The sequence below is a fragment of the Triturus cristatus genome, chromosome 9 (assembly GCF_964204655.1).
Source record: "Triturus cristatus chromosome 9, aTriCri1.1, whole genome shotgun sequence".
Lineage (NCBI taxonomy): Eukaryota > Metazoa > Chordata > Amphibia > Caudata > Salamandridae > Triturus > Triturus cristatus.
In genome coordinates, this window is record NC_140592.1 from 1037194770 (window position 1) to 1037220948 (window position 26179).

The window sequence follows — 26179 nt, forward strand, 5'->3', positions numbered from 1 at the left end:
GCGATCTGGTGTAAGCTGCCTTCCCTCCTTGGACAGCGAGTGACCAAGATAAATAACTCGCTGGACACAGAATTGCAGCTTAGAAGGAGACACCTTGTGCCCCTTGTCGGCTAGAAAATGTAAAACTGTCAGAGAAGCCTTTTCACATTCGGGTTCGCTTCGGGCGGTGATCAGCAGATCATCGACGTATTGAAGCAGTGCAGTATTGACTGGCATGTGGATACTGTCAAGTTCTCGTTTCAGTGCTTGGCTGTAGATGCTGGGGCTTTCTGTGAATCCTTGGGGAGCGCGTGAGAATTTAAAACTGCGCCCATTTAAACTGAATCCGAACAAATATTGGCTTTCCGGATCTATGGGTACGCTGAAAAAGGCATTCTTGAGATCAATTACAGTAAAGAATGTTGCTTCGGAATCAATTGCTGTCAATAATGATGAGATATCGGGGACCACAGGAAATTGTGGCACAATGCACTTGTTTAGTTCACGCAAATCAATAACCAATCGATATACTGGCGGAGCAGTAGGATCAGTTCGTTTAAGAATCGGAATTATCGGTGAATTACATACATTGGAGTCTGTTTCTACAACTACTCCTTGGGCAATTAGCTCGTCAATGATTTTCAGTAGAGCCACTACAGCATCTTGCGGTAACTTGTATTGTCGCATTCGTGGTAGTACCACTCCTGCCTTCAATGTGACTCGGTATGGTGTAATGTTCATGCAACCAACATCAGTAGGGCCTTGTGCCCATAGATGTGCTGGTAAAGTCTGTAATCGGCGATCCATGTCTCTGGATACATAATGACCTTTAAAATCACGTAAAAACAATCTTACCCCTTCCGGAGAACAACAGATAATAGCCCCTAGGGCTTTTAATGTCTTTATACCTAACAAGTTTTCTGGACAAGATTTGGTAAGCAATAAATCAGTAGTTCGTGTCAAGGGACCAATCGTAAGTGGAAGTGGCTGTGATACCTCATTAACGATAGGCTTTCCTGAAAAACCAAGGGAAACATTTTGAGAGCCTGAGAGGGGTGCCCCTGGAACTTCACTACGCTTTATTGTTGTTCGACTTGCCCCTGTATCGAGTAAGAATTTCCTGTCTTGACCTAATAATTCACTATGTACATAAGGTCCTTCTTGATCTACAGGAATCTCAATAAGTGGTAAGTCAACTTCCCTCTCTAGGCTAGTTCATGCGTAACGCTGATACTCAGGATATTCATACTGTGCAGTCTGATACATTTGTCGTGTTGTGGTTTGTGTGGCAGTAGCAGGCAACGGTGGTGCAGCTGGCACAAACTGTATGGGTTGTTGTGAGGCTGGCATAGACTGTTGCTGAGCTGGCATGGACTGTCCATGCTGCGTGGCTCCTTGTTCATTCTGATCCTGTCTCAGTGGTCGTGGTCTTTCTTTTGCAATACCTATAGCTATATTACGCTTCAGGACTTGACAATCGTGTACATAATGGCCTAGTTGTTTACAGTAATTGCACGTTCCTTTTACAGGAACTGCTGATCCTCCGGAATGCGTCACACCCTTTTTGTGACCATCCGCTGGTACTGTCTGAGAAACTAGCATTTTCATTTTTGTATCCTTCATACGTCTTTGTTCGTGTTCTTGTTCATCTCTAATTCTATTGTGATGATACTGTAACATTTGTAGCATTTGTGACGGAGTGTTACTTTGCCAGGTACTCTCGAATTTCAATATTCTATTCTTCACTGGAGGCAATGCATTTTCTACTAATTTTGTCACAAATAAATGTGGATACGACTCACTACTTGCTTTTATACCACTATTTATACCAAAACATTTTTCAAATCGGGCATAATAATCACTTGTGTCTTCATCATGCTTTTGTTTACAGGCTGAGATTGCACCCCAATCTTCCTTTTTCGTAGTTAATAAACGTGGCAGTACTTGTACTAGTAAACCAGGTAATGCTTTAACTTTATCCCCGAGCCCCGAACCTGCAGTTCGGGCCCTTTCTTCTACTTCTAATGCTGTCCAATCTATCTTTTGGTCTCCCACTTCCCACTCTTTTTCTTTCAGTTTTTCATAAATGCCAGCAGGCATTAGTACCTTTAATATCGTCATAATATCAGGATAGGTATACTCTCCCATCAGTAACATGTCCTTAATTTCTCGGTGAAAACCCGCTGGGTCTTTGTCATGACTGGGTACTACTTTCTTCATTTCTAACAATTCAATTTTTGTTATGGGTGTGTATACAAATACACGGTGAAACTGATTGTCTTCGCCTTTTATTGGGTGCACTTCTCGTAAGGGATTTTGTCTATCCATATAATACGGCGTTCTTTCCTTGCTGGGCAGCGAGAAAGAATCCGGACTTACAAAAAGGACGTACTGTTTACGTGACACTAATATTTCTTTAATTAACTTGTTACTAGAACCTCTCCATCTGTTCGCGAGTAGTTCCGTTAATATATCAGGTAAAGGACCAGGATCAGCATGTTGGCTCTTATATAATATAAGGAGTTGCTGAATCATATAGATTCCAGCTAAACGTTGTTCATCTGGACTGAGGTTAAAAAACGTGTGTGCTACGGTCTCATCACCGTATTTTTCAGGACTGTCAATCCAGTGGACGGCTGATCTGGCTAATTCTTGCTCATCCATGGAATCGAGGAGGTGGTAACCCCTTCGTTCTCGGAGTATTTTATCTGCTGCTTGAAACAAATGTTCAGGAGATTTCAGATTTATTATAGGCGTCGGATACGTTCTGCTATTATTTGGACATACAGAGTGTATGGGATCAGAAAAGCATCTAGTTTTATTACAGGATCTTCCTCTACCTACATAGGCTATGGTCTCTGACTGTCTTACGGAATCCCCTGATTCGGACACTTCATCTTGCTCGAACTCGTCTGTTTCCAATCTTTCTTCATGAATACGTTCTATTTCTTTACGGATTTTTCGGCACATGGCTATTATACAGTTTTGCTTATCGTGTCTCCCTTCTGATATATTCTGGCTCCATCTTGTAAGAATAAGCATTGCATTCTGGTCTACGCCCGGTCGGTCTTGATTTCTGATCACACAGTTTATGAGGAAACGTAACAGTTCCCCCTGTATCTCTACTTTCTGGAATTCCATAGCTCTATTAATACATTCTGGATCTCGCCCTGTTTGAACAAAATGATATATCTTATCTAGATGCGTAGTCATTCCTGGTAACTTCGCTAAATACCCTGCGGCTCGTCTGATGCGTAATGATGCCAGGACCATTTCGTCCTCTTTACCGACCACCGGGTCATATCTACAATCTATAAGAAGTTCCTTAAGCGCACGTTCACTTACGAATTTGGGTGTACGTGAATGCGCTGACTCTTGAAAAACAAGTTTATTTATTCTAGGTGGCGTAGAAGTATTGCTAGCACCTCCCGTGGCCCCATCTGGGGCGTCGGGTGTGAATGGATTCGTCGAACGTGACACAGCAACTATAGGTGTGGACACCACTGTAGAATCGATTGCAGAGACAGATGCGGAAACAGATGTGCTTGCCGAAGCTTGTGTCGGGACTTGCTGTTGCACGGGGACAGATACCTGATCCTGACGTTGAACCCCTCCGCCAGACGGTCTATGTGGTGCGGGGTTAGCATACTCGGGAGCTGCGTCATCTAGATATGAGGAAAGAAAAACATCTTCTGCGGTTCTGGGATGCCCTTTAGGATGTACCTTAATTGGAAATAATGGGGGTGGCAAGTCTTTTGGCATCTCTGGAGCAGCCTTAGGTAGTCCTTCGGCTAGAAGGGGATACATACCATTCATAAGGGCATTTCTTTGTCTATCTACTTGTTCTGATTTCACTCGGATACCTTCCTCAATTAATAGATTTTCTTGAACTTTATTTGAACTTTCTTTACTCCTCTCTTCTTGTCTACGTGCTTTTTCTGTACGTCTATGAGATTCTTTACGCCATAACTCAACAGCGTCTTTCTGTGACTGTCTGACTTTTCTTTTCCATAACTCTTCCTCGACTTTCATGATGCACTCTGCATCCCAGGTTCCCGCTGCGGGCCACCTTTGACTTTCTGGCAATCCCTTGGTATAATCTACCCATAAATCAAGAAATAATATGGCATCTAAGCCATGCTTGTGATACATAAAATGCCCTGGAGTGTCCCTAGGAGGAATAGGAACTGCTTCTTCAAGCACCCCTTTTCTAGTAGTAATCTGTCTTAACTTCGAAAAGAGCGGCATATTGACAACTGATCTGATACCTGGTTTTGAACACACTTAATACGAAAAAACACAATAATGAACAATCACTCATACCACAATATGCAGGACATTTTAACACATTAAATATTGAACATAAAACATTATTAAAAAATGACCAACAATGATGACAGTCTGCATAACTAATCACCAAGCAGAATTCTCGACAACAACTAGATACTTCGGAATACTTGATATACTGCTAAACAGTACATATACACTGCTAAACAGTGCAGACCGGATTTGTGTACCCAAATCCGTCTTGACCGGCACAACCTATGTGCGCGTCAACACGCCTCCCCGGCGATGGTACTCACCGGGTAGCTCCTTGAAACGGAAGGCCTCGGAGAATGGACTGGACTCGATGACTGCGGACATCGGACCCTCTGGACATCGGGACTTCGAAAACCTGGTGGGCCTCTGTATACCTCGGATCTTGCTCTCTCAGCTAGGCTCTGGTCGGGATACTTCGCACTTCTCACCGCCTCGTCTGGGTTGATCGCAGCCTCAGTCGCCCCCGCTTGACCGGAGGGAGCTACAGGAAAATCCTGCTGGTACGCGTTATGGTCCGTCCAGCTGTGGCAGGAGACCGGGCCTGCAACGCACCGCCGGCGCGTGAGATGAGAAAGTGTCCCTGTTCGGGCGCCATTATGTGGTAAATATTCTTTTACCTGGACTGAATTTCATACGGAATCTAAAAATAAAATAGCTCAGAATAATAAGAGGCAGAATCCGTGGTATAAGAGGTTTCTGAATGGGCTTTATTCCAAAAATGGCCGACTCGAGTCGCGGCCTTCAGGTTCCGTCACCACGGGGGTTCAGGAAGTGAAGTACGATACTTTATTGACAGGAAATTGCTTTTATAGGACATACATTTACAATGAAACCAATATAGAAGGCGTAACAATTGATAAGAGGAAAGATACAGTAAATACGTAACCGAAACTGGGCGTAATAAGGAGCAAAAAGAAACATGATTGGCTATGATTATCATACATAGGTGGATCTATAAGATAATACTTGACATAGATGCGCGCGCAGCAGCATGACGTGTAATTGACGTGCAACTAGGGGGTGAAGGGGGCTTGACATTTAGCTCTACATGTGGAGACAAAAAGTCTGGGGGGTCAAGTCAACCTAATCCCAAATCATATCTAACATCCTATGTTTAAAGAACTATGTTATCCACAAGGAAGGACTCTCGGACAGAATCTATTCTATACTGACTGTGAGTGCGTGTTCAAGCGTCTAAGTGTCTATATGAGATGCGAGGGGCAGAAAACTTTCCATGGCAACAGGGCTATGAATTACTTGCATGAGGACGGAAAGGCCGAGCCCTTCGCTTGGGAGCTAAAGGAAATGTTTACCCAAACTACTAGACAGGAATGCATCGGCTGAAGAGCAAAGTAGATAATTCGAAGGTGAAATACAGCTTCTTGGCAGGCAGGCGAAACTGGCCGAGGCAGGCACCGTTAGCTGCACAGGAAGTAGGACAAAGTTCATGGATACAGATGCGGGCTCAAGCTGGTGCTGTCAGAGACAGAGAGCAGGGAAAGGCTTTGAGGACAGAATCGGGCCTACTCTGCCTGAACTGTAAAAATGGAGTAACTTAGCCATATAAAGTCGGTGGCCTTTCATACTTAGGAATCGAATATCCAGCCCATTGATGGCGGATCTGACAGAGAACATGTTGATGGTGGGCGCACATGTGTTTGCGTCATCGAAACTGGAACTGGAGGGAACATACATGTACTTGTGACATGCACATAGAACCGTTGGGGTCCAAGATAGGGGACATAACTGATCAGGAAAATCCACATTTCCACAAGCCGCATCAAGTCAGGCTCCCCAGCTTACATTGGCCCGGCACGTATTCTTTGCCAGATCTTTGCCAAATGTCCATCCCCGATTCTTACCCTTCTCAATGACTGTTTCATGCACGGTTTTGTCCCTGTCGCTTTTAAGAAGGCTATTCTTCCTATACTAAAAAAACCGGGGGCCGATCCCGCATCCACGAAGAAATTACCGACCGATATCCCTTCTCCCTTATCTGAGCAAGATAGCTGAGTCTCATGTCACCCAGACACTTAGCATTTTTATTGAGGACAGCAATTACCTTGCACCCTGCCAGGCGGGTTTTCGTCCCCGCCATTCTACGGAGAAGGTGGTTATTTCAGTCATGGATCAACTCAGGGAGGGTCTTGATACTAGCACCCCTCAGGCTCTGGTCCTCCTGGACCTATCCGCTGCCTTTGACACGGTAGACCATTCCATCCTCTTGTCCCGTGTCGAGGCGGCGGGCATAGGAGGACAAGCACTGACCTGGATAGGCTCATTCCTGGCCGATCGTACCCAGGCCGTTCATCTGGGAGAATTTTCCGCCCCCCCCCCCCTCGCAGGGTTCAATGCGGTGTCCCTCAGGGCTCCTCTCTTTCCCCTTTATTATTTAATCTTTATATCCTTCCTCTCATTTTTGCACTTCAACAAATGGAGGTCACAGTCTAGAACTATGCTGATGACCTACGACTCATTTTTAATTTCTCTTCTCCCTCACTAGCCGTCTCTGCCTTCCAGTCTGTCATGCTGTTTATCCGGGAATGGATGAATGTGAACCATCTTAAACTTAACCCGGATAAAACGGAGTTGATTTTGACAGGTGGCAGTAGCAACCCTTGGTCTCCCTCCTTTTGGCCTTCTTCCCTCGGCTCCCCTCCAACGCCCTCCCATTCTGTTAAGACTCTTGGCATCACACTTAATCATCATTTGACTCTTCACTCTCATATTAGCTCGGTTGTCTCCTCTTGTTTTTTCACTTTGCGCACCATTAGGAAAGTTTCTCGGTTCTTCACTCCCTCTGCACTCAAGCTGATTGTAATGGCCATGGTTTTATCCAAGATTGATTACGGGAACATCATTTATAATGGTGCTCCCGGCTACGCACTTCAACGCCTTCGGATGGTACAGAACCAGGCAGCTCGTCTGGTACATGGTTTACCCAAATTTCATCATTCGTCACCTCTTCTTATTGCTCTTCACTGGCTCCCTATCAAGCATCGAGCCCTGTTCAAGCTCGGCTGCCTTACCTTCCAAGCCCGGTCGGGCATGGCCCCTGCCTTCATAAATTCTGCCATTACCAACTACTGCCCTTCTAGAGTCCTTCATTCATCCGCCAAATCTCTACTAGTCATCCCTCGTTTTAAGAAACGGAGATCTGGAGGCCAGAAATTTGCGGTGCTCGCGCCCACTTTCTGGAACTCCCTCCCTCTCCACATTCGACTTTCTCCTTCCTATATGGATTTCCGCAAAGCCCTTAAGACTTTTTTGTTTAAGCAGGCCTTCAATTTATAGTCCCCTATACTCTTCTGCCCAGGAATTCCTCTAGCGCCATGAAACTGCTTTGTGAACGCGCGATTTTTATAAGTTTTTAAAAATTCAAATTAAAAAAATTGGAGCCTCCGAATGCAACAGTCGATGTCCCAATGGAATAGGGCAGAGATGGGGTGGCTGGGTCGGATGCTTGGGGAAACGCCTGGGGGGGGGGGGGGTGTTAGAATGGTCTGGTCTTTCATTAGAACGTCTGGTTTTCTTTTTTCTCTGGTCCTCGGTTCTTGGCGGGTGGGCAGTCTTCAGTGGGAATTGAGCAACTCGGGGGGGGGGGGGGGGGGAGTTGGGGGTGTTTGAAATGGGCATCCGGAATGGTATTGAATGCCCAAGATTGTGTTGGTTATTCTTTTATAATGTTAACAAAAACAAAACTGTAATTGGCGTTCATGCTACTGTACAACCTGATGATGCAGTGGTCTCTGGGGTACAGAGCCCTGCGCTTATTGTGCCAGTGACAAAATCTGTTAAAAAAAAAAAATGGAAGCGACCCCTTGGGCAAGGGTCGCTGGGCAATTTTGTTTTTAATGTGTATTCTGCTCCCCCCTGGAGGCAGATCGGCATTTTTATTGGGCCTAAAACCCCACTAGATACCAGGGACTCATTAAAAAAATTAAATTGAGGTGACCCCTTGGGCAAGGGTCGCTTCTAGGGGGCATATTGTCTTTGTATGCGTATTCTCCCCCCCCCCCCCCCCCCCACGCAGGGGCTGATCAGCCCCGGGGGGAGGGGGGGGGGAGGGGGGGCAGAAAACCCCACTAGGCACCAGGGATATTGTTTTGTGAGTAATGGAAGCGACATGGTTGTTTCCTGGGGACAGATCTGCCCCTTTTTTTGGCCTTTCTGCCCTAGGCGGGAGGGAGGAGGCAGAAAACCCTACTAGGCAAGGAAGGCAAATTTCTGTCTGCTGTTTTCTGCCCCACCTGGGGGACAGATTGGCCTGGCAGACAACCTCACCCGATCCCTTCGGCAAGATCACCCCATATTTTTCTCAGCCCTATTTGAAGGCCCATCTGGCCGATGGCCGATTGACCATTTGGGTTGTAACATAGCGTGTTATAATGTTAATTGTTTTATTTTTTGTGAATTGCACTTGTAATGCTTTATTTTTCCTTTTTTGTTCTAGTTGAAGGCTTTTGCTCTTTAGACTGTTCCAGGTTGCGGTTTCGTTACTGGTGGTTTTGCTGTTTGTGTAGTTGCATGTGTTTGGTAAGAGACTTTTTTTGCACAATGTAAATGAGTTTCATTTCTCTGCATGAATATGTTTTTTGCAAATGGTGCAATAATAGCAGTATGTTTGGCTTCTGTTTGAGTGTCAAAAACTTTTTGCATTTGTGCTCGATGTGTATTTTGTTGTCTTGTGAGTAATTGGTTTTCTTTCTAGTGGGATATCGTTGGATTTGGCTGTGTCTCTGCAGAGTAGGATTCTGGTGTGTGTAGCGGTCTCTTTTAAGTGAATTGTATTGTTTTTGAGTATATAGATCTTTGTGATAAAGGCACACATTTATTTACTTACTTATTTTGCACAGCGTTGGTTGTTGTTGACTTGTTTGTGCAGTCTCCTTTCTTAGTAAGGATAATGGCTAGCCACAGGATTACTGCTCAGCAGATTGTTGGTATGCTTTTTGAGTCTTCCTTTGACCAGTGGCAGCCTCCACTTTCAAAAAGGAATATGCTACTTACCAGTATGCATCTGTTCTTGGCATGTAGAGCTGCAGATCTATACACTGTGCATAGATCGCCATCTGGTGTTGGACCCAGATGTTTGCAGTTTGTTTTTCTTCTTGGACAATCTTTGGAAGTCACGAGTTCGGTGACTCCTCCTTCGGTCCGTACTGCGCATGGGCTTCGGCTCCATCCTCAGATTGTTTTTCGCCAGCAGGGAAAAGATGGAGCGTAGTGATAATAGTAAAGAAACCCATGTGTGTTGTATCTAAATAAGATAGACTGGAACGGATACAGGTAGCCGGGGAGGCGGGTGGGCGTGTATAGATCTGCAGCTCTACATGCCAAGAGCAGATGCATACTGGTAAGTAGCATATTCCGTTCGAGGCATATGAGCTGCAGATTATACACTGTGCATAGATTATATAGCAGTACCCAACCCTAGCGGCGACCACCGGTATCCGTTGCAGTGGTTTGAAACAGTGTCTTTAGTACAGCCTGGCCCACACTAGCTTGTTGTTTGGAGTGCACGTCTACACAGTAATGTTTTATGAAGGTGTGCGGTGTTGACCATGTGGCTGCTTTGCAGATGTCATCTAAGGGTATGTTCCCTAGAAAAGCCATAGAAGCCCATATCTTTCTTGTAGAGTGGGCTTTAGGTGGAACAGATAATGTTCTTTTTGCTTTGTGATAGCAAATTTGTATGCACTTTACAATCCACCTAGCTATCCCTGATTTTGAAATGGGGTTGCCTTTATGCGGTGGAGAGGAGACAAAACTGTTTAGTCTTTCTGAAAGGTTGCGTTCTTTGTATGTAGTAAAGTAAAGCCCTTTTAACATCAAGTGTATGTAGAGCCATTTCCGCAACAGATTGAGGTTGCGAGAAAAAAAACGGTAATTCCACCGATTGATTGAGATGGAAGGGGGAAATGACCTTGGGCAGAAATTTTGGATTTGTGCGAAGTATCACCTTGCTGTGATGTATCTGTAGAAAGGGTTCTTGTATAGTGAACGCTTGTATTTCACTAACCCTTCTAAGGGAAGTGATTGCTACGAGGAAAGCTGTTTTCCAAGTAAGGAACTGTAACTCACATTTCTGCATTGGTTCGAAAGGCGGACCCATCAGCCTTGTAAGAACTACGTTTAGATTCCACACAGGTGAGGGTGGTGCCCTGGGCGGAATTACTCTTTTAAGGCCTTCCATGAAGGCTTTAATAGCAGGCACTCTGAAAAGTGATAAATGCTGTCTGTTTTGCAGGTAAGCAGCAATTGCTGCTAGGTGTAGACGGATGGATGAGTATGCCAGGTTACACCTTTGAAGATGGAGCAGGTAGCATATGATGTGCTGTATGGATACATCTAAAGGGTTGATTGTATTGTTACGGTAGTAAACAACAAATCTCTTCCACTTTGCGGCATAGCATGCTCGAGTGGTAGGACGTCTGGCTTCCCTGATAATGTTCATGCAATCAGGGGGAAGGTTAAGGTATCCAAATTCTAAGATTTCAGGAGCCAGATCGCAAGGTTGAGCTGAGCTGGGTCCGGGTGCCTGATTTCTCCATGTTTCTGGGTTAGGAGGCATGTGGACAGGTGCAGTTTTTGGTGTGGTACCACTGAGAGCTGTAGTAGTGTGGTGTACCACGGCTGCCTGGCCCATTTTGGAGCTACCAGAATGAGTGCGAGGGAGTGCTGTTGTAGCTTCCTTACCACTAATGGAATTAGCGGGAGAGGTGGAAAGGCGTATGCAAATTTGCCTGACCAGTTCATCGATATCGCATTGCCTTTGGACAATGGGTGTGGGTATCTGGCGGCGAAGCTTGGGCATTTTTTGTTTTCGTGGGTGGCGAAGAGGTCTATCTGAGGATGCCCCCACTTGTGAAAGAATGGGTGAAGAACTTGTGGATGCAGTTCCCATTCGTGCATTTGCTGCGTTTGTCTGCTGAGCAGATCTGCCATGGTGTTTTGTATACCTGTGACGTGTTGTGCCAGGAGAAAGATTTTTTGTGGGATTGCCCATCTCCATATGCTCTGTGCTAAGCGAGAGAGCTGGGGAGAGTGTGTCCCCCCCCTGTTTTTGAATATAATACATTGCAGTATTGTCTGTGCGAATGACTGCTTTGGCTGGGATTTGTTTCCGAAACGATTTCAGGGCTAGAAAGATCGCCAATAACTCCAGATGGTTGATGTGGAGTAACCTTTGTTGTGGCGTCCATACACCTTGCACTGTGAGGTGTAATAGGTGCGCTCCCCAGCCGGAGAGCGATGCGTCCGTCGTTAGAATCACCTGAGGAACCGGGTCCAGGAACGGTCGCCCTTTGGAAAGGTTTGTGGTGTTCCACCACTGCAGAGAGCGATGGGTGCGACCGTCCACCAACACCAGATCCGTCAGCTGTCCCTGGGCCTGGTTCCACTGGCGTGCTAGGCACTCTTGGAGTGAACGCATGTGGAGTCTTGCATGAGGCACTATGAAGATGCAAGATGCCATCATCCCTATTAGCTTCATAAACACTCTTGCTGGGAGAGAGTGCTGAAGAATGAATCTTTGGCGCAAGGCTTGTATGCTTGCGATTCTGGCTGAATTGGGATAGGCTATAGCTTTTGAGGTGTCTATAGTGGCACCGAGGTATTGCTTTGTGTGAGACGGTATCAGCTGGGACTTTTGGTGGTTCACCGTGAAGCCTAGCTGGTGGAGTAGTTGGATGGTAGTGTTTGTATGTTGCACACACTGGTTGTAGGACGCGGCTTTTATTAGTAAGGGAAGACGTGAATGTGTTGTCTTCTGAGGTGTGCCGCCACTACTGCTAGGCATTTGGTAAACACTCGTGGTGTGGTTGTGACCCCGAAGGGGAGAACCTTGAACTGATAACGTTGGCCGTCCACCACAAATCTGAGTTACTTTCTGTGAGAAGGGTGTATTGGAATATGAAAGTATGCGTCTTTCAAGTCCAGTGTAGTGAGAAGGTTGCCCTGGCAGAGGAGTGGGAGAACTTGTTGGAGAGTTACCATGTGAAAATGGTCTGAATGTATGTATTCATTTAGAGGCCGGAGGTCTAGAATGGGCCGTAGGGTCTCGTCTCTCTTTGGTATCAGAAAGTACAGAGAGTAGACCCCTAAATTTTGCTGATTGACGGGGACCTGCTCTATAGCTTGTTTTTGCAGGAGGGAGATTACCTCTTGTTTCAGCAGTGTGGTATGTCCTTGTGACATTGTACGGTGCCTGGGTGGAATATTTGGGGGGGTAGATGTTAGTTCGAGACAGTACCCTGACCAAATAATTTGGGTCACCCATTTGTCTGATGTTATGGTCTCCCAGGTTTGAAAAAAGTCTTGTAGTCTGCCCCCGACTGGAGTGGAATGGTCTGGGGGGAGCGGGGGAAAGTCATTGCGTGGGCGGTGTGGCAGAACGGGCGGTGTTGGTTTTGCCCCTGCCTTTATTATTGTTCCCTCTATATCCACCTCTTTGATAGCCCTTTGAGAAGGTAGTCTGAGGAGGGGACTTGTAGGACGTAGAGGCGTTATCGGCAGAGTAACCTCTGCCAGTGCCTCGAAAGGAGGAACGGCGAAAGGAGCGTCTAGGGGTGTGGGATTGTAATGCCCCATAGACTTCGCCGTATCTGTATCCTTCTTAATTTTTTCCAGGGCTTCGTCTACTTTTGGGCCAAATAAGTGTTGTTGGTCAAAAGGGTGGTTCAATATAGATGCTTGGACCTCCGGCTTAAAGCCTGAGATTCTGAGCCAGGCGTGGCGGCGAAGCAGAACACTGGTGTTTATAGCCCTGGAAGCGGTGTCTGCTGCGTCAAGGGCACATTTAATAGAGGTGTTGGTAATGATCCTTCCCTCTTGTATCAGTTCATGAGCCTTATTTTCATATTTCTCTGGGAGATGTTGCATGATAGCCTCCAGCTCATCACAGTGCGCTCTGTCGTACCGTGCCAGCAGCGCTTGCGTGTTGGCGATGCGCCACATATTGGCAGCTTGCGAGGCAGTGCGTTTGCCTGAGGCATCTAAGAGCTTGGACTCCTTATCGGGTGGTGGGGCCTCACCTGATGACTGAGAATTGGATTGCTTCCTAGCTGTGGATACCACTAAGGAGTCTAAGGGAGCAGGTCGTTTAATATAGGCAGGATCTGTGGGGGCTGCCTTATATTTCTTCTCTATTCTGGGGTTTAAGACCCTAGCCGTGACTGGGTCTTTGAAAACCTCTGCCGCATGTTTGGTCACCCCTTTAAGCATGGGTAATATGGCAGTAGATTTATCTGTTATGTCAAAAGTGTCAAGTAGGAAGTCTTCCTCAACTGGATCACTGTGTAACTCCACCCCATGATAATGTGCCGCCCGCTGCAACAAGTGGTGGAACCCCAGGGAATCCTCCAGTGGAGATGGCCTGGATGGATAAAGATCATCCTGAGGCACATCTGGGACATCTGGATTGTGATAATCCTCCCATGGGTCTGGTGTTCCCGGAGGAGTGGGGTCCTGTGGGGCATCTGTTGGATCATAATATGGATCCCCTTGGTCATCAGGGTCTGGAGACGGGGTTGGAGAGCGATGAGGCAAGGGTGGAGAAGGTGGAGGCGGAGATGGGGGAGGTGGAGGAGGTGGGGAGGGTACTCTGAAGGGGATGTAGAAGAGTCCTTCCGTTTTGGCGGTGGAGGAGGAGCTGGCTTGTCTAACAGCCTCATGCATCAAGCCAAAATCCAGTCGGTAAAATACCGAATCGCTAATAACACCCGTTAGCGAGTAAATAAAACCTAATCCCAATGCATCAACCCAAATACAAAAATCGCTATTTAAGGAATCCTTAAATAGCGATTCCTTAAATTGCGATTGCATTTAAGGAATCCCAAATTGAGATTCCTTAAATGCAATGCATGAAAGTTAAAAAATATGCGAATTCGCTAATAGGGGGAGCAAATTACCATGAAGATGAACTGCATGGTAATTTGCTAAAAGTTTGAAAAATGCACTTTTGTGCATTTTTCAAAGTTTCATGTTGCGCACACACATGCCCTTAGAACATGCGTGTGTGCAACATATGTGCACATATCAATTTCAGGGGGTGCAATAGGGTGTCATTTTGACACCCTTGCACCCTTGAAATTGCATGAGCAATTTGCGAGAACCTACTGGTACTCGCAATTTGCTCATGCAATCTCCAATTCATTCCTATGGGCCTGGAGGCCCATAGGAATGATTGGGACGGCATTCCTTAATTGCTACTCGCAATTTGCTAGTCGCAATTAAGGAAAGTTAAGGAATCGCTATTTGAATAGCGATTCCTACATGCATAGCCTTTTGCTATTCCTTATTAGCGATTCCTTATTTTTCGCTAATAAGGAATCGCAAATGGCATTGTTGATGCATGTGCCCCTAAATGTCTTTTCTTGGAAGACAAAGTCAAATGTCCAGTCTTTGGATCCTTTGTTAAAGTCTTTTGACGAGGATCTGGCGTGAAGAGCTCCTCCGGCGCCTATTCCTCTGTCGGTGCCGATGTTTTCGGAGCAGACGGCTTCGTTGGTTTATCCGTGCCATGCTTTTTCGGGGCCTCCGATTTTTTGTTCGGTGCCGAGACAGGCTTCGGCACGGGAGCGTCGGTGCCGAGAGATTTATGTTTGGTCGGCACCGAGAGGCCAGGTTTCGATACCGATGGCTTCGGAACAGAGCTTGGTGTGGTTTTCTTCGGTGCCGAAGGGTGTTTTTCGGCACCGCTAGCAGACTGGCTCGAGCCAGAGCCGCCGGGAGACTTATGCCTTTTCACCGGGCCCGAAGGTGGGGTGATGGAAGCGGTATGCTTGGTTTTCCCTAGGCCCGGAGGCAAAGGTGTAACCGGAGTCTCTTTCGCTATGGGAGTGGGAGGGGGTAGAGTACTCACGACCCTCTGCGCCGGTGTGATCTCCTCCACGTCGGAGTCGTCGGCTTCGGAAGCGCTGACGACATCGTCCTCCTGTTCGGTGTGCTGCTGTCCCGAAGCTCCGGTGTCTTCTCCGAAGATGTCAGGTGGAGTCGAGGTCGATGAGTGCGCCATGGTGCGTCGAGCTCGTCGATCCCGAATAGTCTTTTTCGATCGAAAAGACTTGCAGGCGGGGCAGCCTGAGGCAGAGGTTGCACACCTGATGTAGATCGGTGTGGGGAAATTTAGACCCACATTTTGGGCACTTCTTGAAGGGAGTCCTTTCCATCAGCCGAGACCGGAGTCGAGATAGGCCAGAAGGCCGCTGCCTGGAATCGAGGAAGTGCCGAAGAGAGAGAGATGAAGATGATTCCGTCTGAAGAATCTCGATGGACGAGGATTTTTCGTCGAAGGTCGAACTGGAAAGGTTTGAAGCCGGAGCACGAAGTATTACATCCGAGCCCGATGGCGGAAAAAACAATCTGGGGATGGAGCCGAAGGCCATGTGCAGTACGGACCGAAGGAGGAGTCACCGAACTCGTGACTTCCAAAGATTGTCCAAGAAGAAAAACAAACTGCAAACATCCGGGCCCAACACCAGATGGCGATCTATGCACAGTGTATAATCTGCAGCTCATATGCCTCGAACATTTCAATTTTTGTTTCAAAATCCCCCCCCCCCCCAAACATTAAAAAGTCCAGCATTTGCAAGGGCGATGAGTGCTCAAGAAGGCTCAAGAGGTCTAAGATGCCCCACTCTAGGATCTGAACAACAAATAGTGGGCATTCAAATGCATTCTCATCTTCGTTCCTGAAAAATCTCTTCTCATTCTCCTAGTAAAGTCTCAAGTCAGAAAGATCTGCCCTCCATCATGGATAATGAAGCAGAATGTAAGGATGCCTACTCAATAGGTCTATAGATCTCTCATTTGGACAGGTTAGATCTAATGTTATCATAGCAAGATACATTAGTGGAATGATTCCAATTGTTAGCTTTCCCTGACTAAGCTCAGGAACAGTAGAAGACTACGCTTTACCTCAGGAAGGAAAAGTGAATAGAAACTGCTGGCACTTGGACATACTGACACCACTGCAGATCAATGAACACTCATTAGGTCTCGGCTGGCGTGGGCTGCGCACGTGCGCAGTCTCGCTGGCGAGATTTAATGATTTAGAGGGAATTCTGTAAAGGGCTTCAAGCCCCGCCCCTCTTTCCCATTGGCTGGCATCACCGTTTATGCTAAACGGTGGCCAGCCATTGGGAAAGAGCACTTTGTGACGTAGACTTTTCCATTTTTCGGCCGGCCCACTTGGACGGGCTCGTCCGCTTTCCGGCTGAAGTAAAAGCTTTCTTATCTTTATGGGGCCATGTGTTTCAAAACACATGGCCCCATAAAGACAAGAGATCGAGGCTTGTTGTTCACGGCTGTGGTTGAGTGCGGATGTATTGTAAGTCCTCTGCATTTTCTATCTCAAGTCATCCTTCTTGTTTTTTTACTCCTTTCTTCTCCTCTCCCAGTGTTTCTTCCTCTTCTCACCCTTTCTTTACTCGTCCCTCTTCTGTGTTAATATTTTAATTTATGGTGTTGCCTACACATTCCTTTCAATTGGTTAAGCACTCGCTGCATAAATTCAGATGGGATACCTCAGCAGGTTCAGGCCTTGCTGCATAAATCCGTACGCAAGCACGTAGGTTTCCCTGATGATAACGCCCTGTACAAGTGTCTCTGTTACATGTTCATCTTCAGTGCTTTCACAGTGGAATGAAAAAACTGGGGGTCTCTCGAAGGGGGGTGGACGATGTAATGTAGGGCGTGGCTTAAAACACAAACTAAACATCTGTGCTTGGTATAGTGTGCTCTGCTACCTGACTGGTATTTCGCTGCTTCGGTCATTGCATCTAGATATATAATGCAACAGGTAACATTTAAAAGCTCGGTCTCTACAGGGCCCCTGGCAACAAGCTCTGCGTCTTTTAAATGCCCAAACTAAGAATTCCGTGCCATAGTGCCTCGGGAGATCGTAGCCGATACACAGCTGCGAGGTGCGCCTTGAAAAGGCGTCTTGTGATGTAACGCTATTTACCCTATCCGCTTCTTTTTTAAATCATCGTGTACATTCTCACGTCCATGTAGTTTCTTTTGTGTCAGTTCTATTCTTTCATACTGATGGCCACACATTTACACCTGTATGTCTCGGTCTGTTATTCCTAATTATTTGTTTTCAATGGTACCCGCCGGTGCGCGAGCATCCTTCCTCCCTTCCCAGCCGCTTCAATGTTCGTTTCAGTATTTCCACAAGCGATTTCGGAGGGCGTTTTGTTTCTAGTTGAATAGTCTATTTTGCGTCTTCGTAAAAACTTCATTTTTTATGTCATTAAAATGAGAACAATAATGCACAGGCGCTCTGCTTTTATATTTATTCCCCAGTTATTTCAGGATTTACACAAATTAGTTCCCTGTTGCTGCAACTGAAATAAAAGTCACTATCAACACGGATTTTGGGGCTGTCTGTTTTCTATTCTTATGTTGATACCGGGAGGCAGCGGGCACTGCCACCCGTTTATATTTAGAACCCGGAGGATGAGGGCAAAAATGGAGACCCGTCTAAGCACCTGTTTTTAAGGACTGTCGGGGCTGAGCTCCGGCAGGACCTGGCCCGCTTAAAGCCCTGCTCGTATTTTCCTTCTCCGGGATTTGTATAGGGGTTAGTTAGGGCCGCGGTGTGGAAGGATGAGACCTGAGTTTGCCTTTCCTCGGCGCCCCTCTGGTAGTCGGCGCCCTGGGCGCGGGCCCAGCTGACACATGCCAAAGGCCGGCTCTGAATGGGACCTCTCTCTCTAGGTCCAGCCGCTTCTGCCTCTTCCAGTCCCTGGTCTGCCTCTGGGGTTGTCTGTGCCTGAAACTTCCGTCACTTCCTCCATCGCGATCTAGGAGTCAAGTGATGTCTCAGAAGCAGTCAATTGTGTGTCTTGCTTCTTTGTGGTAGTGAATAGCGATATTATTTTGCGATATACCAAAAATATAAATATAGAAATGCTTCAAGCAGTGCGGTTCGAGAGCTCGATACTCTTTTTTTCCAGACGACTAGTGCCTTCAACAAATAAACTACAGCGGGAGTTACTGTCGACAGGCAATGTTTGAAGGACCTGTCTCCTTAGGGATTGTAGCTCTGTAGATTTAGACCGACTCGCTATCTTTTTACTTGCACCATGATAACTCTCGTTTGTCCTAGATTTTCTGAATTCTTCTGTCCTAATCCTCTTTATTCCATGTTTTGGACCCCGCCCCTTCTGCAGCACTTGCACCCTTGAATGTTTTACGTCTCTCTTCACACTGTACTACTGTAGCCCTTGCGGCTGGCTCTCTTAAGGTCTCGTGTTATTCTGTCTCACCTGTGAGCCCTCTCTAATCCACGCCTGTACTTCAGACTGCCACCTCTCTGAGACAATCATTTGTACAGTTGTAATATCTTGTTCTGCTGGAACTCCCCCCCCCATGTACGCTAACATCTGTCTGTTGGGGGGGGGGGGGGGGGGCCGCTGCAGGACCGCAGCCGCTGGGAACTACGTGTCCAACAACCCCCTGAGGGCCTCCTAATCACCGGTACTATAAATCGCAGCCAGAGCCCCGCGGGCCCGTCCCCACCCATAAGAACCCAGAAGAGACTGGGACGGGCCTCCCTGCGTGTTTTTCTTAATTTGGAACATCTAAAGGTATTGTCCTGACGCAAATCAAGATTATTTCTTGTTTATTTTGACAGGGAGAGTATCTGCACTTCTCAAGAGAATTGTAATACTTTTAATTGGAGTGTACCGGCACTTCTCAGAAACGAGCGTGTATTCGGATACAGAGTACCCGCATGCAGTTCTATTTTTCCATTTCAAGCACTGACTTTTCACACCACCATAAACGTGTGAGCGGAGTGTGCTGGCAAGGTAGATCGGCGGCTTAATGCATCTGCAGCTGGGCAGGCACTGTAATTTTCTGTCGAAGAACGAGTGTTAATGAGCGTGGAGCAGAGTAGCACCCGTTGTTGAATAGCGCTGCAAGGTCAGTATGCCCACCATAAAACGCATAGTGCTGCAAAACAGTGTGCACTGATAAGACTGCATTGCTAACAATGTAGCAGGCAGAAACAAGCTGTCGAGTGTCGCCTGCGCGCGCAAACCCACATATTATCCTTTCCACAGTTGGTTACAGTTGTCATAACTGGCGGGTGGGAGCAGTAGCTTGTCGCGTCATTTGCACATGGTGAAGTTTCCCTTGAATTTGGAATATTCTTCCGGTAGCTTGAATTAATCCCTCAAAGCAAGTTTTTTGTAGTTGCAATTTTATATAGCTCGAGCACGAGACGTACTGGAGTGCTTTAAACGAGCACCAGTTAAACTACTTAAGGCATCTACCCGATTATTCAGGCGGGAAACTAGAATACCCATTTTTTGTAGCCACAATGGCCTACTTTTGGCTGTCTCCCGCTTGAAATTGCTTCTCCCTCAATTGAACTTGACGTGGGAAATTAATTCTCCCGATTCTTTTTTTAAATCTCCTGCTTTCCTCTTCTATAATCTTGGAATGTATACATAACGTCACAATAATTTTATGAGCACGGAGATTAAGTGATTTGCCCAGAATCACAGGATGTTGAGCCACTCCTAGTTTCAAACTTGGTTGTCCACTTCCTGATTATTCTGAATAACCCTAGCACTCAAAGAAAAGGTCTCAGGGAAGTGTGTGGGTAGGTTTTCTGTTGACCACCCTTTTGAATATTGTTTAAACAACTATTTTACCCAAAGGTGTTAATTTAAAAATTGCACCTAGGTTCTGCTGTGAAGACAAATTTATAGTATCTGCAGAATTATTTTTGTTCCCTTAAGCATTGGTATATACTTGGTTTCCATAGGTTCACTCTTAGCTCACCAAGTCACAGAACTCTGCCCACTGCAAAGGTATGCAAACATTCCCATCTTTACTGACTGCACGCTAGCAGAAATGGTTCCTCACTGCGGCAAAGGGCTGCTGAGCTGGGTTTTTTCTTACATCTCTGTTTAACGCTCGTAAAGTATGAGAATGTAAAAAAAAAAAAAAAAAACCAAGCATTAAAAATGCAATAGGTCTCGCCTTTAATTAAGTTAAAGCCATTTGCTTTGCTATACAATACCATTAGCAAAGCAAATGGCTTTAACTTAAAGGCGAGACCTAATGCATTTTCAATGCTTGTTTATACATGTTCAGTCTTTCCACCTGAAGCCGGCGGCCTTGAATAAAGTAAGTAACCTCTTAATGGATAGGAAGGACCTCTTTGACCCCTAGACAAACGTCCATCTCAGGATGTTCACTCCAGTACAGGAAAGGCTTTCTTCATCTACGACCACTAGAACTATACTGTATGGCTAATCTTAGAGCAATTCTTTAGGGGTTACTTCACCGTGTCTCATTAACTATTTCTCTCAGCATCAAGGAAACTTCTGCCGGGAGTCCTAAGCTTTAGGGGCCCCAAAGCTAGTCAATCCATTCAAATGAAGAACCGTGATCGTATTCTGCATACTTACTCGAAAAGGTAACGGGTAGAGGTTAATTAATTCCATTACTGGATCTGTATGCTTCCAACTGGCTCTGCCCCGCAGTCCCACGTTATCACCTCCATCAAAAACATGGACCTTCTGTATTCAGACAACTTGCAGGGTGCCTACTTTCATGCATACATTCAGCAAGTACCATCTCCAGATTGAGCCTTTACAAGGGTCAATGTGCTGGAGTTTTCTTTTCTGCAGAAGGTTCATAACTACATTTATCTCAGCAACTGCCAAATCGGGTCTTTGGCAAGGAAATAAAAAATCTTCTCTGGTATAGACAAAGGGGACTCAGGTTATCAGGGCTATTCTGGACACCCAAATGTTTTGCATCCTCCCTCCCAAAGGATGGAGTACTGGCTATCAGTCACACTGTGGATCATTTTTAGATAACAAAATTGGGTGTCTGCATGAGGGTTCAAAAGGTGGCTTCAACACTCTTCCCTAGGGTGTTTCGCTGTCACAATCGTCACATAAGCTCTCTAGAACTCCTCTAACTGAACTCTTGACTTGTTTCTGGACAATCAATTCAAAGCTGTACGGTCCGATCCATCTTGTGCAAACCTTGAGCTGGTGGGCCATAATTCCAACCATCCTATCTGATGCTCAATTGGGCAGTGGGTAAAATCAGATTTATCCCTACAGAAACACACCTGCATTAAAAGCATTATTTTGACCAATTTTTTGAAGCCTTCATTCACATTGTCAGATCCAGACTGGCGATATTCTACATGTACAACACCAAGTCCTCTCTTATATAAGTTGACAAGAAGGTATTCATCCTTCACAACCCTCCCAGCTCACTGTAAAATAGGGGGAGGGGGCAATCACCCTGAATGTGGCCCTGCTAATCTCCCAATTGAGGGAGTCCACAACCAGCCTGGGTTGGCCTTAGCCACACCACCCCAATCTAATCAAGTCCTCACCTCCATCCTCCAGAATTACCAGTGAAGTGAGTTTCTTGTGGATGGAGGAGGGTGCCCAGGTCTCCAAGGAACGGCTTGATGCTGGACTGGGAACAAATACTCCTCTGGCCCCTCTCAATCAGCCATTCCTTCAGAAGAAGCTGTAAGTGTATGGTCACCTTGATGGCACCAATTTGAAAAGCGAAGTCTGCTTACTGTAATTCCACTGACATTCACTTCCTGCACAAGGAATCCATGAGTCGTGCACACATCTTCACCAACTTGAGAGCCTTGTAACTAAGACGCCAACCCTTTCCCACCTCTCTTGCCTAAAAGAACTTGAGCAAACTGTCATAACTGTCAGGAATTCTACCACCAGTCATAGCATAGTACAAGCAATGATACCTGGTACAAACCATACCAGGATCAAATCCAAAATGTGTCCTTGGAAAACCTTTCTGATCTCTATAAACTCTCCCAGGTACGTTAGGGAGCTTCATTTCCAATGTGCCTCTCAACCATTCACACAGTTTCATCAGGAGAGGAACAAGTGGGGAAACTATTCTACCTTTGTCCTCAATGTGGTGATAGCTCCACCTGAATAAGGACTTTTCTTCTTCCTAGTTTTTGCAACATCAGCAGTGTTCCTCAGCTGAGGAAAAACTACACATAATCAGTGTCCGGTAAACTATTTAACAGCTCAATGTTGTACTCCTGCACCACAGAATATTAGAGTGATACACAGAAGAAATTTGAGAAGAATCACAATATAGAGGATACACATTTGAGGTCAGACTAGTTAGAAACATTTTGACAGGAAAGAACAAGAAAGTTACTTCAGGACAAGACTGAAAAAATATTTTTAGGCGGTTTCCTAAAAGTGAGTGAAGTGGCTTGAGTCTTCCTCTACAGTAACAAAGTTTCATGCAGTGGTTGTGGTACCAGTGAAAAAGTGTTTCTGAGCTAGGGAGATTTTTAATCTCTGTGCTTTTTTTTAACTGGAGGGAATTGCGACTTCTGAGTCCTCAATGGCGACTCAGAATGACAGGAGAATTAGCCAAATACATTTCTTCTGATGAATGGCTTTATATGTAAATAGACCAACAGTTTGAGACGTTTGGTACCAATGATGCTAGCTGAGGTGGGCCGAATTCATCATTGCTAGGTATATTACATGCTGCATCTTCCAATGCTCCACTCTCCCAGGGACAAGCCTCATTTGCACATGCCAACACAGCTGAAGCGTCTCTAATGGCCCTCTCTAGCCATGTGTATATTTGGCAGATATAGATGGCAGCTACATAGATACTCAAAGTATTCTGTACAAATCATGTCCTTTAACCTTCTCCAGAAGTAATATACAATTTAGTTGCCAAGGCCGAAGCTACCTGATTCCGCCTACAATGATTTTGGAAGCGAAACGCAATCTTACATGGCACTCCCTACTCAGTAACCTACATAGCTTAAAGGCTAGGATTGATGGAAATCAGTTTATAACAACTATGCTTTTGTTTCTTGACACCTCAGCTGAACTTTGACCTTGTCTTTGGCCCATTGCATACTGTCCTTCAATGTGAGGGTATTCAATTAATATTCACAGGATACTAGATACCAATTACATGATGTAAATTTGGTCAAGTATCTGACAAGGCTCTCTAGCAGGAAGCAGAGCAACGTAATGTACCAGAAAATTATTGATCTAGTTAGTCGGGCTTGGTGGATATCATCGTGAACATGACTGGCTTGTCAGGTCATCCTGCCAGTATAACTTCACAGCTATAGTGACACTGTCCATTTCAGAGTGCTCCCCTCCCAGTTTCGTCTTATGGCGGTTCTTCTCATGTACCCCTCCATTAATCTTATTCAAAGAAGTATCCTTTCCTTTATACATCGATATACTGTGATGACCACCTCAGGTCCCCACAGATTTTACTGCAACAGGATAGTCTCACCTCAGAGTGTTGGCGAAACACTTTTGGGGGTACAGGCGGTTGCCCTCTGGTACCCACCAGCTGTCCCCACCTCTTCAAATGTTGCCAGTATGTCTCCCCAGGCCTCTAAATCCTCAGTGATGGGACAGCCTAAAGCACCTAGTGAGCAAGCGCTCATACAACAGTATCTCTTGCCTATTTTCTTCAGTCAACACCACCCCATGGCGACATATTTTTTTGCAGGTGTGCAAGCTGAAGGAATTTATATTTCATTTTTGGGGCGGCCCACAATACCCAGCAAGCACTGCCCAGGCGAGTGGTCGAGGCGTAAACCAGTTACTTCTCGGATCCGTTCATCTACAGTCTGCCAATATCTTGAAATCTCGTCACACTGCCATGCCAAATGTAGGAATGTGGCTTTCCCCTGTCTGCAGTGAGGGGATGCTGTGGACCGACCCACGGAAATCTTGTATAGTTTGGGAATATCTTTCTCTCCAAGTTACACATATCTCACCATGGGATGTTGGGAGAAAGTAGCAGCTTGCTGATGAGCTAATGAAGGATACCTAGATAAACAGTTCTATGGTGGGGATACAGAGAAGATCTATTAATCTGCTGGAACGATATACAAGAAGAATTTATTTTTAAACTTTGATGATCTTAATTCCAATGACTATGGCCTTACATCCACATGTACAATCAGTGAAACACAAGTAAAATTTCTGGATTTACCAGTGAGAATAACATGATAGCGACAACATTTTCAGAGAAAAACAACTGCCACAAACTGCATCCTACATGGGACTTGCTTCCACCCATCAGCTTTACTCCGAGTATATCTTATGGTGAGCTATTGCTTATGAGACAGAACTGCTCTAATAAAACAGAACAGCAAGAGTGATACACAGAATTCACACAAAGAGGATACCAATAAAGACCTCAAGAAAGAAAAATAAAAACTGGGCATGGCCAACCCCTTGCACGCAGCACATGGCCTTTGGCTGTGTGCAGCAGGGGGTTGGTCAAATGACCTTGTGATATGCTTTGTAAATCCCTTGCACGCAGCACATGGCCTTTGGCTGTGTGCAGCAGGGGGTTGGTCAAATGACCTTGTGATATGCTTTGTAAATGTTTTCTTTTCTCCATCTCTGCATGTTTATTGGGGGGGGGGGGTACCAGACCCTGGCATGCACAGGGGGATTAATGACAAAATCCGCTGCCCTCTGAGCTGTTAACATGTCCATGTCATTCAAGAAACCTGTCCTATTTTAAAATCAGTCATTATTGGAAAAAACCCATTCGATGTGCCGCGTTTAGAGGACAATTCCGTTCTCGAATCTAGAATTGTAGGGTTCCAGAGTGGGCAGTCTGCAGCTGCGCCAGATGGGCAGAGCGGGAATCCCCTTGAATCAAACAAGGCAGGGACATGGGAACAAGAACACAACTTATAGTAACATTTAACTTGGACCCATGTTGGGAAATAAATAATTAGGCCTGACAATTCCCGCTAAGAAGCATCTGCACCCCTAAAACCAACAAACCAATATATAAATCAAAAGAAAGGAAATAAAGAATAATTAGTGCAAAGGAACTAAACAATTAAGCAAGATAATACAGAATAAGCACATGAAGACTATGGGACATAAAAAAAAAAGAAAAGTGAATTATAGAAACAATCAAGAAACACCACAAATGTTTGTTTGTTAGGCCCATATTTATTTGTAGAAATAGGATCATTACTACAACATTGCTAAAACGTATCTCAATTTCACATATTTCTTTAGCAGACAATATGTTCTTGTCTTTCTTTATAACACATGTATTAATAAAATAGATTTAAAAATGTTCCTATAAGGAAACAGATCAACATTGTGTAATATAAAGAGGGCCTCATTCTACCCCACCTGAACTCTACATACCGAACCACTTTGACTTTTAGCACGATATAAAAATTCTAAGTTAACTTGTCACTAATGTTTAAGATGATCATAAAATAAAACAAAAACTCACCACTGGATCTGTGGGGTGAAAAATGTTGAACAATCTGTTACAAATTGTTTTAGGAAGGAAATGTTCTTGATTCCCGTGATTTCCTGGTCGAATGCCACGCAATGCCAAAAAGACTGCTAAGGGAGATCCCACACAGAAGAAATTTTCAACCTTAAAAGAACATGTAACATTTTTGTTGAATAGGTCACTCATCCACAGAATACTACAATTTTACATATACCCAGCTGGGGTAAATTAATGCATTATAGTGTTGCCACATATGCAAATCTCTGATGTCTAAAATGGGGGCTGGGGTTTGTGTGATCTGTCTAAGTACAGCAGACTCCAATACCATTTTAGGTGTCAGGGATCTGTGGTTCCTAAATAGGTACTGCAAATCCAGGACAAACATCTTTCCTGGGTACTCTAAACCCAGGACAAGCTTCCTCAGCCAATGTTTCTCCTATCCCAGATTCACAGCTCCGGAACTGTGACCAACACAAGGGTGACAAGGGTCAGAGACGTTTGCGGTGGGTTTGCAGTACACAGGCATGAATTTTACTAATGTTTCACAGTTAAAAACTAGGAACAACAACTTACA

General features: G+C 45.4%; 1 protein-coding gene across 4 annotated transcripts in view; it reads right to left on the reverse strand.

Annotated features, from left to right (window-relative positions):
• DDHD1 (DDHD domain containing 1) overlaps positions 1 to 26179 on the reverse strand; it is a 317731-nt gene that overhangs the window by 45686 nt on the left and 245866 nt on the right. For all 4 annotated transcript variants that reach the window (XM_085626836.1, XM_085626837.1, XM_085626834.1 and 1 more), the window contains one exon: positions 25600 to 25749. In XM_085626836.1, coding sequence (XP_085482962.1) covers positions 25600 to 25749 — 150 coding nt within the window. The remainder of the gene's footprint in view (positions 1 to 25599; positions 25750 to 26179) is intronic.